At 38.9% G+C, this 21,604-nt stretch overlaps 1 protein-coding gene across 2 annotated transcripts in view; it reads right to left on the bottom strand.

The window, feature by feature from the left end:
* Positions 1-21,604, bottom strand: part of LOC120768294 (E3 ubiquitin-protein ligase TRIM9) — a 261,527-nt gene that overhangs the window by 7,571 nt on the left and 232,352 nt on the right. Inside the window, exons 2-8 of one of the 2 annotated variants that reach the window (XM_040094922.1) lie at positions 16,852-16,947; positions 14,427-14,558; positions 12,923-13,024; positions 11,837-11,996; positions 7,256-7,288; positions 2,345-2,484; positions 1,564-1,702 (exon numbers count right to left, since the gene is read on the bottom strand). In XM_040094922.1, coding sequence (XP_039950856.1) covers positions 1,564-1,702; positions 2,345-2,484; positions 7,256-7,288; positions 11,837-11,996; positions 12,923-13,024; positions 14,427-14,558; positions 16,852-16,947 — 802 coding nt within the window. The remainder of the gene's footprint in view (positions 1-1,563; positions 1,703-2,344; positions 2,485-7,255; positions 7,289-11,836; positions 11,997-12,922; positions 13,025-14,426; positions 14,559-16,851; positions 16,948-21,604) is intronic. The other variant, XM_040094923.1, reaches the window with a different exon arrangement.

A 21,604-nucleotide genomic window follows, 5' to 3' on the forward strand; every position in this document is an offset into this window, starting at 1 on the left:
TCCAAGATTTGATGCATGGTGAATATCTGCTCAGTTGTTGATTTGCCAGGTCTGAAGCCATACTGATAAGCTCCCATCTGTTTGTTGACGGTGTGCTTTAATCTTTCACACAATACGCTCCATAGAACCTTGTACGCGATGTTGAGGAGACTTATCCCACGGTATTTGGCGTAGATTGTGGGGTCTCCCATTTTGTGGATTGGGCAGAGCACACTTAAATTCCAAGCGTCGGGTATGCTTTCGTCCGACCATATTCTACAAAGAAGCTGATGTATACTCCTTATCAGTTTGTCGCCGCTGAATTTGCATAGCTCAGCTGGCAATCCATCGGCCCGCGCCGCTTTGTTGTTCTTCAGACGGGTAATTGCTTTCGAATTTTTTATGATAGGACAGTGGAACGTCTGCTCTATCGTCATCGATTGTTGGATCCGGTTCACCATCTCCTCGTGATATGCTTTCACTGCCATCAGTAGGCTGGAGAAGTGTTCCCTCCATAATTTTAGTATGCTCTGGACATCACTTACTAGATCACCTCTGGGTGTTCTACAAGATTATGCTCCGTTCTAAAAACCTTCTGTTAGTTGCCGTTGGCGTGTGAACATCTGTCGAAAACAGACGGAATTGTACAAGAAACAATTGATGGATTTTACATGATGATAATGCACCATTGCATCGAGCCACTATTGTGACCGAATTGAAAGACAAAAATGCATTGAATACCATCGACCAACCCCTGTTTTCACCAGATTTGCCTCCGTGTGATTTATTTTTTGTTCCCCAAACTGAAATTGTTGCTCGTGGAACTTGTTTTCAGCCAACCGCAGAGATAAAACAAATTCGCTGAAGAAGCTGAAGACCATCCCAAAAAATGCTTATGAAAAGTGTTTAAAGGTCTGGAAAAATCGTTGGCATAAGTGTATTACATATGGTGGGGATTACTTTGAAGGCGACAAAATAAATATTGATGAATAATTAAATATTTTGCGTTTTATTTGCAATTCCCGGGTACTTTTGTCTGCGGCGGACAAAGAAATTGTTATACCATCAAGTGCGGGAAGATTCAATCGAGGTATATAGGTTTTACTCGTGAAAAGCATTCGCCTCATTTTACTAGGTTTTACGACCAGTAGGTGTAACCTTTGTAAGGCTCTTTCTGTAATCTCAGTGATTGTGGAATACAACATCCTTGATGAGAGGACAAACTCGACCTAAATTTAATACATCATATTATTATCATGAACTGTGATGATCTTGGAGAGACAATTATTCAGCCGTGTCTTGTTTTTATACACGCGAGCAGCAAAAATTTAATAATCATTTTGAATTTAGTCTCAATATGCCACCGCCACTCATATGTCTATCTGCATCTTATATGTTCCATAAAGAAACCTCTTTTCACAACCACTATTTCGCTTTTGTTAATTGAAATTCCGAAATCGGTTGGTGAATAAAAAGAAAGCATATCGCGTAAATATGTATCCGCTTACTGCTGCTCAAGTATTGTCTAAAATAATTCTATATACTTTTTTCCAGCGCATTGTTTGCTTTGTTGTGCTCACTCACCTTCCGCCGTTTGCAATCCAATGAGTTCGGAATATTCACCCTCGCCCGCATTGTTGAATGCCTTGACGCGCGCATTGTACATGGAATTGAAGTGGAGCCCGTCCACGGTGCAAATCGTTTCTTTGCCGCAGTACACCTCCTAAGAGCAAAAGGCATAGATAAATTTACTAATATACCAGACGGAAATGGAATTAATATTTTTAGTAATACAGTAAATATATGTAGGTATGCGATATAATTTGGGGTGGAAAACTATATGTGACCTGGTCTACGGAAAGGGGGCTTAGCTGTCAAAAAAAAGGAGAACAGTTTATGAGACAAGGAGAAACTGACGATTATTTTTAGCAGCTGTTTCCCAGAAAACTAGTTTTCGCACGATAGCTCCCTTTTCGTAGACCAGGTCACATATATTGTCTCTCTAAATTCGATAAAATATTTAAGAGAAAATTTTGAAAAATAGCTTCTTTCCTAATTGAAAACTTTCTAAACTGCCTGAGATCTAATCCGCGAATTCTGTTGAGCCCAGCTGAACTCCGATTCAATTATAGGTTTAAGGTACAGGGACTTTTTCGTACCGAACCATAAAATAAGATACTTACTCACACTAGGAAGATACCTACTACTAGGAAAATACCTACTACTAGGAAGATACCTACTCCGTTTCCACGACAGTCGGCTCTACTCAACCGGAACGGATCCGGATCTTTTATCTTGTCAAGCACAAGGCACTCGGCACAACAACAACATAAAATATCTACTAAATTGTTGAATTTTTACTTACCCGAAACTCGCCACCGCTGCCATCGTCCAACTCCAATACATAGCCATCAACGATAGAGTGGGCTGGTGCTTGCCACGCCACTGTAACCGAATTATTTTCTGCCGAACAATCCTCCGGCACAATGGTTGGCGCTAAGGGCGCTGTTGTGCGTCAGCGGAGAGCAGGAAAACCCAGAAAAAAATTATCCATTAGATTATGGTATTATTGTTGAATTGCCAATGAAGTGAAATTAATTACGTTTGCGCAAATGAGAATACACTAAATTAATAAATGACAACTAAATTAACAAGAACAAATGCAAATTTATGTAAAGTAAACTAAATGATACGGTACAGGCACAACAACAACTAAAAGTGAGCGAGGAAAATAACATAAACAAATAAAGGTTTTAATGCAAAACTTAAAACTAAATTTTGGCAATGTTAGTGGTTTAAAGTTTGTGCTGGATATAGGGAAATTAGTTCAATATATAATTACAAAGGGTAAGGAAGCGCTAAGTTCGTATGTAACCAAACGTTTTACATTCTCGTAAATCAACTTAATCAACTCAAATGATACAAATGTGCCATAAATTCAACCAAAGTGGCGGAGTCGGAAATCACACCATCGGTTATATTCGGACTGGGGAAGGTTTACGATGATTGCATTAAGTTTTGGCTTACACAGTTATACCCGAAAATATGTTTTACGTAATGTTTGTGAAGATAACTGAGACACTGACCGACATATTCGGTTATTTCAGTTTGCTATAATAACGAAAATCATTCGCTCTGGTATATGGGAGCTCGGGTAATTTGTGGACCGATTTTATACATTTTCTACATCAAACTAGAGTTTACGCAATATTACATCTTGACTTTATTTGGATAGGTTAGCTTTCATATTGACTGATTACCATATGTGTATAGTATGTCAGATAAAGAGCAAAGCACAAACTTGAAATTCTTTTATAAGATATAAGGCAGCTCTCATACATATTGACATATTGACCGATTTTTGACAGTTTTGACAATATGACTTATCATTACCAGAAATAGTTGCTCTCTCTCGCTAATGGGTTACACAGGTTTACGGGTTTCAAAAAATCGAATTTGTTTTTATTGTCTTATTAAATTCTACAACACCTTTAGAATGTTGTCTTTGTCAAGTTGAGCCGAGTAACAGTTGCGGAGATACAGCATTGAGAACTTGTGCGCTCGAGGCTGGCTAGGCTCAGTGCGCTGTCTTTATACGCGTTTTTCTTGAAACTGTGTTGAAGTCGGTTAGCAAGATTTCTAGAGAACTACTCAACCGGTCTTCATGAAATTTTATGCAGGTCTTGTATCTCAAGATGCAATTCTTACATACTTGGACGAAGGATTTTTTTTTTCGATTAGAAATATTTGTAAAAAAATCTCGCGAAACTTTTCTGAAATGTTCATTTTTTTGTTGAAATGTCTGCCAAAAATCAGAGTTTCAGTTTTTTTTCCTTCGTTCGTATATTTGCACTTTAGCTGATCCTGTAAGGAGTTATCCTGCCAATGCGTGCGCATCTTTTTTCCGAGGGGTCAGCGAAAATTACGTCGCAATGGCCAAATTGAATTTTTTTTCCAAAAATTTCAGAATTTCTTTGTTCATAGTGCATGTTTTTAATAATAAAAAATGGTAATAAAATATTTCAATTCTTATATAAGAAAAAAATTGTTGAAAAAAGGATGTTTTTTGACCCGAGGAAACCTATGTAACCCCTTAATATGAGGTATATTTTACCTATTATATAACATAAAAAAACAACAGGGTGTTTGCAAATCGTTATTTTAGGTATATGAGGGTTAGAGAAAGTTTCACCACGATTTTATCCATTTTATGCTGGAAGTGACTAGAGCAAGGCAACAGAGAAACAATGGAGCATCTCATGTGCACTTGTCCCGCATTGGCAAACCTACGATGTAAGCATCTGGGGACCACACGGTATGATACACTGGAAGAAGTATGTGAGGCCACATCAGCTGTCAGGCTAAAGGATGATTATTCCTCATGGACTCCATCTGGTATCGTAAAGGCCCAAAGCTGGTGTATGCGTGGCTCATTGGCCCACCAAATTAACTTAACTTAACCTATCCATTTTAAGTATAAATATACAATAGATATACTCTCTGAATATCATTTAGATACCTTCCCGATTGACCGATATATGCGGTAAGTCTAAAGGCATTTCAAATTATTTAAAGTAGATTCCTGGGAGCTAGGGAAAATATTGCCCGATTTTACCCATTTTTTGGCACAAGAACAAGCTGCTATCATAACAATATTCTCTTCGAATTTCACTACTAAATCACGCAGATTGGCCAATATTTGTTTTATTGCTTGGCACCGGGTTCTACCTATGCAGTATCTGCGGGTTTGAAAAGTTATGGTCTGATCTCCATAATTTTTAGACGCGGTGATGGTTTACCTAAAAGGCAATATACTTGACATTGACTCTGGATTCATATGTTGCAACATGAAAGAATTAGTTGGAATTTAAAATTGTTAAATAGGGAAACAGGGGTAGCAGTAGACTATAGTCTGATTTCGTTTATTTTCAGGGTGTAATATAAGAACGCCTTGATAATACAAGGTCTGTCACAAAAGAAACAGAACTTTTTAAATAAAACTGTTTCTGGTGGCGCCACCTATTGGTGGGTATATGAAGTAAAAGGTTTGATCTCTTGTTGACATTTCGTAAAAATTTTAAGACAATTGGATAACTACAATCGATGTTATCGATCAAAAAGTGGCATCAGCTTTTGGTCATCGGTCGTAAAATGCAAAGAGCAAATATTAAATTTTGTTTTAAACTTGGGAAAAAGTTACCGAAACATTTCAAATCACGAAAAAAGTTTATGGTGATCAGTGCCTATCCCGTAGTAATGTGCATGAGTGGTTTAGGCGATTCCAAGAAGGTCGTGAGGACCTCTGTGACGATCAGAAGTCAGTCGTCTTCAGAAGTCAAAAATAAAGACAATGCTGATTTGTTTTTACGATTCCAAGGGTATTGTACACCGAAAGTTCGTCCCACCTGGCCAAACGATTATTGCTGTGTTTTACCTTGGTGTTGTAAAGCGTCTTTTGTCACGCATTCGTCGTGCTCGATCACAATACCGTGAAGCAGTGTCCTGGCGCCTGTTGCACGATAATGCGCCGTGTCATCGGTCGACGCTTGTCACTGATTTTTTGACAAAAAACTCCATGTCTCACCTGATTTTTACCTATTTGGAAAACTTCATTTGCCCATGAAAGGACACTGGTTTCAGGACATTTCAGCTATCCAAAAGGCGACGACCGATATTCTCAAGAGCATTTCGAAAAATGACCTTAAACCCTCATTTGAAATGCTAATTGACCGGGCTAAACGCTGTATCGAAGCGCAAGGAAACTACTTTGAATAAAAAAATATAACTTTTAAAAAATATTAATTTTTTGTTGTTTTTTTAAACGTCCTGTTTCTTTTGCGACAGACCTTGTATGTTATTACATACCAAATTCGGTTAAACTTGGTGAAGTAGTTTTTTAGTCTGTTAGTCAGTTTGTATGACAGCTATAAGCTTTAGTGGTCCAATATCGGCGGTTCTGACAAAAAAAAGGTGCTTCTTGGGGAGGAAAACACGTGTGCAAAATTTCGATGTCTCAAAATTTGAGGGCCTAGACATACGGAGAGACGAACGGACATAGCTAAATTAATTCTGCTCGTCGTCGTGGTCGTTTATTTATAGGGTCTCCGACGTACATATATTTTTGGGTGTTACAAGCACAAAGCTTTCAGTGAAGGTCGTGAAGTTATCTATGAGTCGTTCAATCACGTTTGTTAATCATAACATCGAGAAAGTTAAAAAGACCTTCGTTGAAAATCATCGTGTTCGCACGAGAGAAATAGCTGGGACTTTTAACAACTCTTTGGAATCGTTACTACACACTTTGGTGAATGTTTTGGGTGGAAAGCGTGTGTATTACAAATTCGACGCGAGAGCTGAAGGCCATCCCGGAAAGTGAGTATAAAAAATAAAAAATGTTTTGACGATTGGAAAAAGCATTGGCACATGTGCATCGCTTCAAATGGATGTTACTTTGTAGGCGATAAAATAAATTTGGATGATGATTGAAAAATTTTCGTTTTATGTTTAAATTCCCGATACTTTCTGGACAGCTTAGAGTTTCGGACGTTTCCTGTTGGGTGCTACAAACTTCATGGCAAACTTATATACTCTATTCAGGTTATACCATAATTATGAGCGTGGAATAACTTAATACCAACACCAAAGAGGTAAGCTCAAAGTACAGAAAAGATATTTGGTCTAAACACAGATTATGATCTTACGCAGAAACAGTTTTTGGTTGACTTTCGTTAAAAACAAAACTATAGAGCACAAATTAAAAAACAAAAAAAACACAAAGATAATATCGCTCTAACACAAAAACAAAACAAACACGTTTCTAGGTAGTATATATGTATGTATGTTTGGATGAGCGTAAAAATGGTGTGTGTACTTTTGGTTGTTAACGTTGGATATAGTGTTGTCGATAATAATGATAGTGTTGGTAGTGATAACGTTGGTGACAATGACGGTGATGATGTTGTTGTTGTTGTTGATGATGATGTTATGATTTTGGTATTTGAATTGGTGTTGGTTTGATTGGTGGTGGAGGTGTTGTCGTTGGTATTATAATTATTGGTTAGGTGCGTGAAGTTGGTGGGTACTGTTTGAAATCTGGACGAAATGGATTTGGGTAGTGTTGCGGTACGCATAAATTTAGTTGTTATTGTTGTAGTTTTTGCGGTATTAACGTTTGTGCTAGTAGCTGTGGCAGTTGCCGTTGTATTTGTTTGCAGTGTCGAATAATGATTTGTTTTTGTTATTGTTGCTGCGTTTACTACCGGTAACAACATCTCACCTGCTGGTAATCGCTCTTCTCCATCTTTGACAGCTATTTCGGGGCGTGTTTGGTTGTTTCATATTTGCGGTGCCACCACATTCATGGATTCATGGTTGAGTGTATGAGGGGTGGTGATGCAGCAATGCCATATATATGTACATACACATGTGTTTGTTGTAAAAATGCACGAGACGTTGAGGTGATCATATTAATTGTCAGTGGTAAGTGATATGGGTATACAAAATGTTCAATTTTCCGAATTTCAATTTGGTTTAAGCAGATTGTTTTCGTTTTTGAAATTGTTGAGTCACAAATGATGGGTTGTTGTTTGGTTGTTGCATGTATGGTCGATTTTTTTTTTTTTGTTTTTTTTTGTTTTTGTTATGGAGTGCAAGAGAAAAAGAGAGCAGAACATACACAATTATGTAGATTATACAGTTTTGGTATACATATACACTTACATATGCATACCTATACATACATACATTATATAAAGCACATACATAATACATATACATATATACAAGTGGTAAATGCATTTAAATATACCTCAAGCACAAATGCACCTATTATATAATAAATTACGCGGCAATTACGTCTATTTTAATAGCAGCGCTCTAAACTACTTTCGCCCTCAACAAAGTCAACAAAATTTTGTTGTAATTCACATGAAGCGCTCTTCAAAAAAGTATCGCGTTACCAGCAGCATGTGTGTTTGTGTGCGTATGTAGCGACGCGTCAATTGGAAACACTTTCAAAACAATCAAAATTTTGTTGAAAAGTGTTAAGTGTTAAGTGGCTTTGGTGATTTGTTGTGCCGCAGCTGCCACCGACGTCGACGATATCACAATTCTGTCGTCTCTATGTTGCCACGGCTCCCTACAACCCTACAACATGTGGCACTGTGTCACGGTTCACGCTTGCCTGGGCTATTTCGGACCTACCAGCCACCAATACTTGTAGTTATGTGTGTGTTTGGCGCGTACTTCTCTCATATGAGGATGCCACACTGTTACCGGCAACGAAATGTGCAGCAAATCACTTGAAAGTACTGACATTGCACATTGGAGGAATATTGTTCATTTCGTTAGTTTGTTTTTGACTACAATAATACATTTGTTCGCGGCGCTTTACTAAGCCTAGCAATGATCGACAGCAAATAACTATAAAAGGTACTGTTATGTTTAATTTTCTAACGACCTAGAAATCAACGTACCCTCATTTAAGTGAATCTCTTAAATTTTCAATATTTAAAAACCGAATAGAAAAAATTCCATACAAGAACTTGTTGTCAATCAGTCATTTTGTATGACAGCTAAATGCTATAATGCACCGATCTGAATAATTTCTTCGGAAAACATAACGCTTCTTCTTGGAGTCATGTGTAGAAGTTCATGCAAGTGAGGAAAGTTCTCAGATCGCCATGCACTTGGGAGTGGCCAGAAACGATTCTTTTACACATGGCTCAAGCAGCTCACAACTCCGGTCTTTGACCAAGTATCCTCTGGGTAGCCTAAGAACATCCGTTCGAAAGCGAGCTAATGTGAGAAGGCGAAAGATCCCCCACATAGGGTTGTGCGCTGGGTTTGGAACCCGCCACACCCCCAATGAAAAGGAACAACAAGCCTCGGATGAGAACATAACGCTGCTTTAGAAAAAAGTCTGTCTCAAATTTTGTGAAGATATCTCGTGAAGTAAAAAAGTTGTCTCTATAAGCACATGATTCCGATCGTTCAGTTTGTATGACATCTATATGCTATAAAGGTCCGGTATCGGCAGTTCCGACAAAAGAGGAGCTTCTTGGGGAGAAAAAGACTGTTGCAAAATTTCAGATCGACGTCTCAAAACCAGAGGGACCAGACATACATGGATAAATTAACTTTGCTCGTCATCCTGGTCATTCTTTTAAAGGGTCTCCGACATATATTTTTGTATGGTACAAACACAAAGTTTGCAGTAAAGTCATTCAAAAACGAGTTGTTTATCCACGTCTGTTAATCATGTCTTTGAGAAAGTTAAGAAAGCTTTTCTGAAAATCAACGTGTTCGCACCAGAGAGATAGCAGAGACTTTGAACCACAACATTTTGGTTAATGTTTTGGGTGTTTTATACCCAAATTACTGGTGACGACACACGAGTTTATGAATATGAATTGGAAAAGTTCCCACAATCTAGCTAAAGAAATTGCAAGACCATTCCAGTCGAGGTTTATAATAAGTGGAACGTGTTTTGTAGGCAATCATACAGATTAGTATAATAGAAAAATATCAGTTCGGGTCAAAATAACTATTAACTGACGACACTTTTGGGTTGTACCCAAACTTAATCATTCTTATTTGCTGTTTTTCTTTTAGATCTTTTCTTCTTAGCACCTGAGCATAAAGGCTCGGAGAAGCTGTGTATCAGTCCAAACAGAGTCACGTTGAAGTTCGCTTCCTCCTTTTTTGTTGCATTTCTGAAAGTTTGAACCAATGCGTCGCAAAGGTTACTTCTGGTTTCGGTTTCTCTGCTTCTATACCAACGAGGGAAATGTGGACGGAAATATTCCGCAGCAAGGTGGGAATGTTGGAGCAGAAGCCTCTGGAAGTATGCCTACTAAACTACTGTTGTGTTTTCTAGAAGTAGCTCTTATTAAGGCAACATTAAACTTACTGCTCTAAATTCCAGCTTATTTCAAGTAGGCGAGCGTTAACTCCGAGAGCAGAGCGGCAATACTAAGCTCGCATATTGTGTGCTCAAAGTTAGTCAAGTAGTGTATATCTTCACCATGAAAAGCATCAATCTACTTCATTAATAGACTCATTTGGGCGCCTGGAAATTGCAAAATCGATGTGCTACCAAGAGCAAATTTACCTCTTTCATGTTGTCTTGAGCTTTACCTTTGGACCTCTGAACCTATGGACTTCGCGTTTGCTCAGCAAGCGTTAGTCGACGACTTGCCTTTGCGCGACTGCGTTATCCCATAGAACTACTTGACCTGAGCACAGTTCACCTTGCCGCAATCGTATAAGTTATTACTGGACACTGTACAATAGACATTCATGCTTCAAGGCTAAAATTACAGTCGAACGTGAGTATATTGTCAAAATTGTATGGAAGCAGGTAAGTTGGAAATGTCAGATAATTTCGCGTTCATTGTCCAGCCTTTGCAAGACTGAGGTTGAAACATTGAAACATGCCGGCATCCATTCCTTCGGCGAACCAGGAGAAAAAAAGTCGAAACTGATATTATTCGTCTGAACATGATTTGTGATAGACTCAAAGCTCTTCGTCGTGGACGTCTCCATGATCAATTTGATAGGAGTTCTGGGTTAAAATGTTCAGCAAAGACCCGACTTTCAATAGGTAGCATGAAAGTGGTAGAACAAAAGGTTTCAAAAACCCTGACTTAGTTAAGAAGGTAATAACTCTTTTGTAGCGGAAAGACTACAGTGTTCTGAAACTTTTGTCAGAAAGGTTAAAAGGAGGCAAGGCTTAAGTCTTAGTGAAAGTTCAGATAGTTCCAGACAGGAATTACAAAAAAGAAACTCGAGCCAAACGGCTTCACCTTGATGTCTTCAAAAATTGTGACTGCTGCATTATGATTGATGGGACGTATGTGCTTGGGGACTTTGCTCAGCTTCCAGGTGTGAATTTTTATTTTACAGATCATAGAGACAATATGCAAGAGGAGTTTAAAACACAAAAAAAGACAAAGTTTCCAAAGAAATTTTTGGTTTGGCAAGCAATTTGTAGCTACAGTAAAAGAAGCAGCTCTTTTGTTACAACTGAAACTCATCAACACTGATTTCTACATCCAGGAGTGTTTGCAAACACGGCTTTTGCCATTCACAAGACGGCATGAGGTATCTACATATTTTCGGACTGCCTTGGTTTCATGCCTTTAGAGCAAATGGGCAGTTGAGTGGTATGAGAAGAATAGCTTTTGTGCCCAGATTTGCAAACCCTCCTAACTGTTCAGAGCTCAGACCCATCGAAATATAATGGGCGCTGAATGATATTTTGTGAAAAAAGTTTTTTTTTTTTTATGCATGAAATGTTTATTAATTTCATCGTGAGCAAGCCTTAAATACCTTTTTTATTACCGACTCTATTTTATCGCACAACACTGTACAGTTAACTATGTTCGGCAAAGTCCTTAAACAAAATCATTTATTGTTTAGCTTTCAAGTGCTGCCGCTGGTAAATTACTAGTTTAGCGAAAATATAACAATTTGGTTATATAATTGGTTAGCAATTACTTCGTTAATTGGTTTTGGTGCATTTCAAATCTGACATGGATTACTAAATATCATTTGCCAAACTACACTTATATTTTTAATGCTTTCAAATAGTACAAAATGTTATGCAAATACTATATTTTGGTTAATACTTCTAATTAGCGGTCATTTACCATAATATGGGAATCTCACATAGCAATGCTTAGATACAAAAAATTAGCAGTACGTATGTATGTATGAATGACTCGTACTCGTTTATGCTTCGCATAGATACTTATGTTATATGAATACTTATGGTATATGAATTTTTAGATAGCTAGTATGTATTTTTATACAGTTATATATATAAATATATTTATTTGGCAACTTATGGACATACCTTTCATTTGCATAAAATTCAAATTATCAATGGCGCGCACCAGGGCAGCGTCGTCCAACGTCAGATCCACAATTGGCGAGACACGCGGAGCGGCATTTGTCACCTCCTGATGCCAGGTCATGTCCGTATTGGCAACGCGATTAATCAGCATGGAGCCGACCTGTGGGAATGCACGCCGACCGAGGAAAGTAAAAACGTCTAATTAGAAATCCACTTATATACATGTATATATATATGTATATTATGGTGTTTTTTTTTGAACTATTAATTTTTTTCAGTCCCGTCACTAAATTTCCTTGGAAATACGCTAAAAAAATTTTAATAGATTTTTTAATACGTACCATCTATAAAAATTCTATAAAGCCTTACTTAAAAAGCCGAATATCTCGAGAAGTATTAATGATAGCGATTTTGACCTCGGCCCTTTTTTATAGCAAATAAAATTTCCTACAAATTTGTCATGTACATTTTTTCTATAGCGCCTGCCATTTACGAGATATATACAAAAAAATGCGAAATTCTTTGAAAAATCGGGTTTAGAGCCCCGTACTACCTCGCTGGTGTGAGTTACTACTTTGTTGCACTGGGCGCTTTTGTAGAGTGAACAATTCTGAGAAATATGCGTCTAAAGTCAAAGCGATGCCATAAAAAACCTCTGATTTGTAGGAATTTAAAGATAAAAACTCACGATTGTAGTGTATTTTCTATGGAAAAGTTTTACAGGCCTTGGTCCAGTTCTTAATGTTAATATTAAGGGCTAAAATTTTCAGAGAATTTTTTTTAGGGTATTTCCAAGGAAATTTCGTGACGGGACTGAAAAAAATTAATAGTTAAAAAAAAACACCCTAATGTATATGTATGTGTGCGTGCAGAAAAGAAAACAATGAAATGACATGAAGTAGGTTGAGAAAACCAAAGGGAATATACACCAGCTCCGTGGCGCAGCACTCGTTAAAAGTGAAGAGCGCACACATATACATATACAAGCACATATACAGCGAATATTATGACATCTACACATAACTGCAGCGTCTAAGGTGATTTGCATAATTTAGTAGTCCGTAATTAGTCTCCGACTCTACTTACTTGTAGAAAGGCTGCGCTGTCGGTCTCTTTCAACGCCTCAATGCAGAATTGTATAAGTCCAGTGGTTTGTTGCAACTTGCCCGTGCAATTTGATTGCTGATCCTATATGGAAAAATGGAAAGCGACAAAATAAAGCGTGAATGTGATAAATTAGAGAAAAAATCGTTTTCTATAAAAAAAATCTTATAAATCTTAAATATTTATGCTAAAGTAACCAGAAGGCTCGGAAGATGTGAGACTCAGCATTAAAGGGAATTGATTTATAGGGCGCCGTCAGTTCTGCTTTCTTTAGACTGGATAAAAAAGCGGAAAGCGCAGCCAATAGGTCTGGTAGTGAACGAGGCCAAGACGAAATAGCTCCAGCCATCAAATAAACAGTCGTCGCACTCGCGACTTCGCTCCCAAGTCACTGTTGAGAGTTAAAACTTCGAAGTCGTAGATAATTTCGTCCATCTTGGAACCAGCATTAGCATCAACAAGCATATCATTTTCGAAATCCAACGCAGAATAACTCTTGCCAACAGGTGTTACTTCGGACTGAGTAGGCAATTGAGCAGTAAAGTGCTCTCTCGACGAGCAATGACCAAATTCTTCAAGTCACTCATCATGCATCAGAGACTCATGCTGCAGAGGCGTGGTCGATGACAACAACTTATGAGGCGGCGTTACGAATATTCGAGAAAAAGGGTCTGTGGAAGATTTATGGCTCTTTTGGAATGATGAACTGTACTAGACATAGTTCAGGGAATAAGAGACCACGACTACACTGGGCCATACATAGGCCATGTCATCCGAATGAATGAAAATACTCGAGCACTGAAAGTATTCGACGCAATACCCGCCGGAGGAAGCATAGGAAAAGGAAGACCTCCACTCCGTTGGTAAGACCAGATGCATATGGGCCTAGCTACACTTAGAATCTCAAATTGGTGCCAAACAGCAGAAAGGAAGATTGTCTGGCGCTTTTGTAAATTCCGCTATAACCACGTAAGCGGTGTCTACGCCAACAAAGAAGAAGCATCATTCTGAACAACTTAGGAGACTATGGGTCTAAAACCGGTTTCGAGCCAGCGATTTTTAGGGCGAAATTTTTTAGGGATCATAAAGATTTGTTCGTCAGTTTTTAAGATATCCGAATGAAATTTAATACGTAAGTGCATTTTGAGATTCTATTGAACATTTGTTGGAATCCGTCCGATAGGACAACGCTAACACATATCTCCCGTACAACCGATTATTCAGATCTTTTAAACTTCGCTTAGAAAATAGCTGGTTGGAAACTGTTTTCAGACTCTTAGTCTCTTAGACTCCGTAGAACATTTACCGCAAACGCGATTTTATAGAAAAAAACGACCCGTTGAGATTAGAATACCCTTTGATGTTTGTTTATTTTTATTAAAATAATACATTACTTCAGTGCTTTTGTAGGCATGAATATAAATTTATATATAAATACATATATGTATATATAAAGCGTAAAGTAACTTCCTCTCATCTCACTCACCTTTAATATTCTGATTTTCGTGTCCTTATCCATGCGTATAGCCTCGAGTAGATATTCACGTCGGTCGTGTATTGCTTGTATTAAGGCTTCGCATTGTGCCGTCACCAATCTTTCGAACTCCATGCAAGACTCCTACTCCGTCAGCCACGGGAAAAAGCGACAGCATTAGAAGAGAAAAAAAACGAAAAAGAGAAAAAACGAAGAAGATAAATAAGTGAAGGATTGTGAGTAAGGTATGACATGACGTGGCGGTGAAAATGAAGTTTTATTAAAATTAAAGAAATACAAAAGACATTGTTTGCTTATTTCGTGCTTGTTAATAATTTGTATACCCTGAAGAGGGTTTATTAAATTTCCACGAAGTTATTAATACCCAGAAGGAAATGTTGGAGATTTATGAAAATACATGAACACATAATCAGTGTGCAGAACTGAGTCGATTTAGACGTTTGTAAAGAGTGATCCATTTCGAGGTTCCTTACTTTTTAAAAGGAAAAACACAGAACCTCCAATTTTAATGGGCAATGTTTATTATCATTCTGAAGAACATTCTTTGTCATTTATTTCTTGAAGGTTATCTCGATCAAGTGTTGGCCGCGGCTTCGTCTCCGATGGTCCATAGATTTTAGACTCTACTTATCAGCACAGGAAAAAGTCTAACGTTGTCATATCACACGATCTTGGTGGCCAATCGACCGGCCCAAAATGTTAGATTAGCTGCATACCGAAGTATTCTCTCAATAAATCCATTGATTGATGCGATGTGTGGTAAGTGGCGCCGTCTTGTTGAAAACAAATGTCGATGAGATTACGAGCTTCTATTTCAAACATCAAATAGTCGGTTATCATGACGCGATAACGGACGCCATTGACGATTACGTTCGTACCAGCATTATCATTTGAAGAAATATGGACCGCTGATTCCATCGGTCTACAAACCACACCAAACCGGTGTCTTTTCTGGATTAAATGGCAGCTCTTGAATCTCTTCGGGTTACTCTTCGTCCCAAATGCGGTAATTTTGCTTATTTACATACTCGTTAAGCCAGAAATGGGCCACATCGCTGAACAAAAGTTGGCTCGAAAAGGTCGGATCTTCTTGGAACTTTTCAAGAGCCCATAGAGCGAAGCGATGTTACTTGGGATGGTCGAAAGTATGGATCTATCAAAAAATCTTCTTCTTCTTAATTGGCGCCAGTCGTTTTTTCTTTTTGCTACGTGGCACCAATTGGATATTCCAAGCGAAGCCAGGTCCTTCTCCACTTGGTCCTTCCAACGGAGTGGAGGTCTTCCTCTTCCTCCGCTTCCCCCGGCGGGTACTGCGTCGAATACTTTCAGAGCTGGAGTGTTTTCGTCCATTCGGATAACATGAACTAGCTAGCGTAGCCGCTGTCTTTTAATTCGCTGAACTATGTCAATGACGTCGTATATCTCGTACAGCTCATCGTTCCATCGAATGCGATATTCGCCGTGGCCAATACGCAAAGGACAATAAATCTTTCGCAGAACCTTTATCTATCAAAAATAGGCTATGGAAAAAAGCTCCTCTACATGGATCACCCGCGATTCGCGAACTAGTCACTCAGTTTTAGAAATATCGATATGATTTTCAAACTTTCTTTTCTTTTCAAGAAGTTAATCATCATCAAGAACGTCGGAACTAAGTTATTTTAAGGAAATCTTCACGAAATGTGGCTTAGCTCACTGTCCAAGGCTACATCCTACGAAAATATGGTTCGGATCGGACTACTATAATCTTTATTTACCTTTTTAGGCTATGATATATGCACCTGTATAGGGTATTATAGCTGTGGTGCAGCCCAAGTTAAAGTTTTTTTCTAGTTTCCTTTATTTACGCTCACGCTTTAGCTTAGATTAACACGCTGCCAGCGCTAAGGTAAACGCGAACTGTCTTAGCAGCCCAGCCATGCGCGCTCCCAGAGCAAGTTAATGTACTTCAGCTGACAGGAGAGTAAAGAGTATGCGTAATTAAAAAGTTTCGTCGTAAATACCGCTATTTTTATGAAAGCTGCAGTAATTTGCGCGGTTTTCCTAATGAAAGTTCTATAGGAATTTCGGCTTAGCGTTAATGGCAACATGCTTTAACAACAACAAAAAGAACATGTACTTTGAAAGTTGTAACTGTCGCGCCGAGGCGCCCTCGAGCGTTGCATGCCTTCATTATTTCCAAGCAGCGACACTACAGAATTTGAAATATTAAAAAAAAAGGTTGCATGAAAGCACGAAAAAGTAATTGTTGCCACATTCACTTAAGGCAAGGGATCTTGTTGCGTCTCTTCTTTTTTAATTTTTTTAATAAGCGCAGCAAAAAAAACAACAAAATATGCATAGTTTGTTTGCGTAAAATTCACCCGGCGCTCGGCGCTTTAACTTTCTGTAGAGCACGCCGCGAGCACTCACTTACCGTCACTTTGTCACTCATGCCTTTTAATCGCTGTATGAATTCCGTGGTGGAACGGGCCTTCTCCGACAACTGCTGCAAATTATGTGAGAGTTCCGTCTGCAAATAAAAAGATAAGACATAGAAAAGTTATTAGTTGGCGATTATGTATGTGTGTTGGTGTGTTAAGCGCGGGAGTACATAGCAAAAGAGAGTATTCTAACGACTGCTCTGCGGTATATTCCGAAAATCGAAATAATTAAGCGGCGAGCTGAGATCACACTATCGTAAGGATTTTTATTTAAGACTAGTACACACTTAACATTGGAGCTAAAATCTATTCTTCTAACGTTTTCAAGAAAACTTATTTCGATGGAAAAAAGAAATTATATAAAAAAGTATAACTAGTTGGGTTCACCTGTTCCAACTTTTCGATTACATTTTTGCAATATAATTAGTCTCTTTCTTTACAATGCGCCTCAGTGCCTCGTACTTCTTCTCAGAAACCCCACTCTTAAGAAGTTTAGACTGGAGATCAGATCGGCATAAATCGGTGAATATGAGAACAATTTTAAGCTCAATTTAAGCTTTCGTACGCCAAAATTTTGATGAACAATGTGTTCAACAAGTTCTCTTGATATCCCTTTGGATGACAGCTATCTTCCAGGCTTAAAATCCAACCCAGAATCACTCTTGTTAACAGGTTATACTTTGGACTGAGCAGGCACATGAAAAGTAAAGTCCTCTCACGACGAACAAAGACCGAACACGACAAGTCCCTAATCATTTCCGTCCATTCATGGACGATGGCATCATTTGATTAGTCGGACTTATGGATGTTCGAGAGAAAAGTTTTGCGGAAAATTTCTGGTTCTTTGAGTATTGACATTGTTGCGAGTACTACAGTCGATGGAATGATGAGCTGTACGAGATATGGCGACATTGACGTAATTCAGCGAATCAAGAGACAGCAGCTACGCTGGCTGTAGCATGTTGTCCGGAGGGAAGAGAACTCTCCAGCTTTGAAGGTTTTCGTTTCAGTACCCGCCCATGGAAGCCCTGGGTGCTTAATTTGACGAATCACTAATAAATGATTACTTTGGCAGGAGTGGGGCCAAGAAAATATTCGTCAACACACTTTTTGATATCAGCAATATGTATTTCTTAATTTTTTTCTAAATACTAAAAGTTGCCTTAAGATTGCATAGGTCGTTCGCAGCAACTTGGACTGACGTATGGAACGGTTTGGCGCATTTTACGTCGAGATGATAAATTGAAAGCGTACCAAATACATCTTGTGCAAGAACTGAAGCCGCTCGACCTTCCCAAGCAACATTGCTTCGCTCTATGGGCTCTTGGAAAGTTATGAGAAGATCCGACGTTTTGGAGCAATATTTTGTTCAGCGATAAGGCCCGTTTCTGGATCAATGGTTAAGTAAACAAGCAACTTCGCCGCATTTGGGACGAAGAGCAAACTGAAGAAATGCCAGAGCTGCTATTTTATCCAGATAAAACAACGGTTTGGTGTGGATTTTGCGCGCCGGTGGAATTGTGTTTCGGTCCATATTTCTTGAAAAATTATGACGGTGCAAACGTAACCGTCAATGGCGACTATATGATGTCTGAAATTCGTGTTCTCGGCGACATTTGGTTTTAATGGACTTATTGAGAGAATACTTCTGTGAGCAGATAATATCATGTTTTGGACTAGTGAATTGGCCAGCAAAATCGTATGATATTATGTAAAGTCTAAAGTCTTTGCGAACAATCCTTCTTCATTGCAGGCCTTGGAGCAAAAGATCACGCGTGTCATTTGGCAGTTACCAGTCGAAATGCTCGAACGAGTCAACGAAAATTGGACTCAACGGCTGTACCATCTGAGACACAGTCGCGGACAACATTTGAAAGAGATAACCTTCAAATCATGAATGCCAAACAATGTTCTTTCGAATGATAGCAAACTTTCCCCTTTAAATTTAAAGTTTTTGTGTTTTTTCTTTAAAAAAGTAGGGAACCTCGAAATGTATCACCCAATATCTCATATAAGATTATTTTTAATATACATAAATATCTCTGATACGAAGCAAAATGAAGTACATTACCACGTATTACCCATCCTTACGTATTGTTTTAATGCATTTTTTGCAACTCCAATATTTAAATACACGAATGTCAACGCCGTTGTTTGGCAGTGCCATCTCTAAGCACACATGTTGCAGCACTTGGATTGATTTATTACCATGTAACAGCATGTCAATAACATTGCCACAACTACTCGAAGTTGTTGGAAAGCCGGCGGCGAAATAGCGCGGGGTTTGAGTAGTAAATATTTACAAACAAAACAAACAAAGGTCGCCCGGACCGTGCCACTCGCGCCACCTCTGCCGTCTGCTCGCTGCCACAGTTAAACACAGGCGGATAGACAACACAAATGGCAGCCAACCGAGCACAAACCAATAAAGCTAGCAGTCAGTCAGAGTCATGTAAACAGTTATAACCTATGCACACATACATACATACCATACAAAGGAGTATGTAAGTACACTTGTACAATGCTGCTGTAAGCACAAATATCATTCTGCCAAATGCTTCCGCAGCATATGTACCTTGATGAAGGTGGCATGAGGCGCCGCCGTCGCCGCCACCAGCTCTCGTTGCCACGGCTGCAGTCCGATGTGTGGCAGATAAGCGCAACGGCAAACAGACAGACAAGAGACGGCCGACCGCCAAGCCAAGCAGACACAGCGACCCCAAGCCACCGAGCCGCCGAGCGAATGAAGCGGTCATAGGAATGAAAGTTTGGAATTTACTTCATTTAATTTGAATAGGTCGTGTGGCGGACAGCTGCAACTAAACGGATGTGCATGTGAGGATGAGCTTATTGTAAATGTGTGCGTAGATATGCCGGCGCTACAAGCAGGAAATGTTTTCAGCAGCTGTCATGGCGCAGAAACACCGTTAAACAGCAGCAGTAGCAGCGATAGGCGTTGAAAGGCATACCCGTACATATAGCGCAGAAGGACCCATTACCCACTCTCTAACCTCGCTAAGCGCGCACGACGTATGCGCAACATGGTGGTTGAAGCTGAAGTCAGCGCTGCAAGTGGAGTTCGCATTCGAACTCAAAGCAGTCGTTTGCTAATTTACCTGCAAAACAATTCATCTGGGTGAGTAGACATACAAATACAACCAGCCTACGTTTAATAAATCTCATTGACTAGCCGAGTGGTGAGTCATGGGATCAGCCGCAAAGGATACATGCTTGTAGCAGGATACATATGCACAATGCCAGTATTTTGTCTAGCTGGAGGCAGGTCCGCGTTTTCGTTCTACCTTGTAGGTCGGGTGTTATGCAACGGGATCATTAGGATGTTTAAATATGTTTTACATCAACAAAAGCCAACAAAAAATATCTGTTACAAAGGCATACTGAGAAAAAAGGCAGCACAAGAAGCAACGAGTCGCCGAGCGACTTTACAAACGAGTTAATTCTAATGAATTGAAATGTTAAGTAGAAAATAACCACAGGACATATCAACACGCCAACCCTTGGCTCGTTACAACTGACAGTAGTGCCGATGGTAAAAGTTTGGCAGAAAATGACTGCCAGCAACAGACAGACTGGCAGTTTAGGGCGAAGCAAGCGGTTAGTGAAATTCTAAATTAAAATTGCAAATTAAATGCAAGTCATGCTGCACACACTTTTTCATATGTAAACCAATTATGCTTAAGGTACATCGTTTATTTATATTTCTTTGCTTTAATTATTCGATTCCCTACTCACTTTGCTTTGCTCGTTTCACACAACAACAGCTGTCACTGTCAGTCTGCAGAATTTCTTGCGGTTTTCGCTTCCGCTTTCCGCTACAAAATGCGGCAGGTAATGTGGAGGAGAGTTTCTTCGGGTTGCAAGTTTTAAAATTTAAAGTTTATGGTTAAATTGCTAGGTTATGTAATGGTGATTGAATTTTTTCTGGTGTCTGATGTGCAAATTGTTTAAAAAGTATATTTAATGTTTAAATATTATCTAATTATGTTTTTGACTTAAATTTGGTTTAGATATTTGAATTTTTCATTTAAATTTTAAGGCAATATCTAAAAGTTGTAAGTGATTTCATCTCAATTATTAACCGATTTTTAATGTGAGAAAATTTAAGAATGAAGAAATCCAGACCTTTCGAATGAGACAAAGCGAACCGAAACTAATGTTTGTTGTGCAAAAAAGTATATCTCTTAAAAAAATGTTTAGGACATCCAACCGGTGATCCAAGTAGAGGTACTTTTTTAAATAGCTTCTTTCGACGATCACACGTGAGTCGTGTCAAGCTGTCATGTTATTTTTATTCAGTATTGTTTGTCATTTCTTCATGAAAAGACTTACGTCTGAACAACGTTAAGAAATCGTTCAACTTTATTACGAAAATACACGTTCTCTAAAGAATGTGTTTCTTGCGTTTCGCTCAACTTATCATCAACACAATCGGCCTACTAATCGTACTATTCGCAACACCATCACCCATCTTGAGACTCAACATTCATTACTGGATAATATTCGACCGAATAGACTACGTTCAGCACGCAGTGAAGAAAATATAGCAGCCGTAGCTGAGAGTGTACACGAAGACCGTGGAGAGTCGAGTTAGCGCAATTCGCAGCAACTCGTACTCACGTATGGACCGTTTGGACGCATTTTATGTCAACAACTGAAGCTGCTCGACCTTTCCAAGCGACATCGCTTCGCTCTATGAGCTCTTGAAAAGTTTCAAGAAGATTCGAC

This window comes from Bactrocera tryoni, chromosome 2 (assembly GCF_016617805.1).
Source record: "Bactrocera tryoni isolate S06 chromosome 2, CSIRO_BtryS06_freeze2, whole genome shotgun sequence".
In the NCBI taxonomy this organism is placed as follows: Eukaryota; Metazoa; Arthropoda; class Insecta; order Diptera; family Tephritidae; genus Bactrocera; species Bactrocera tryoni.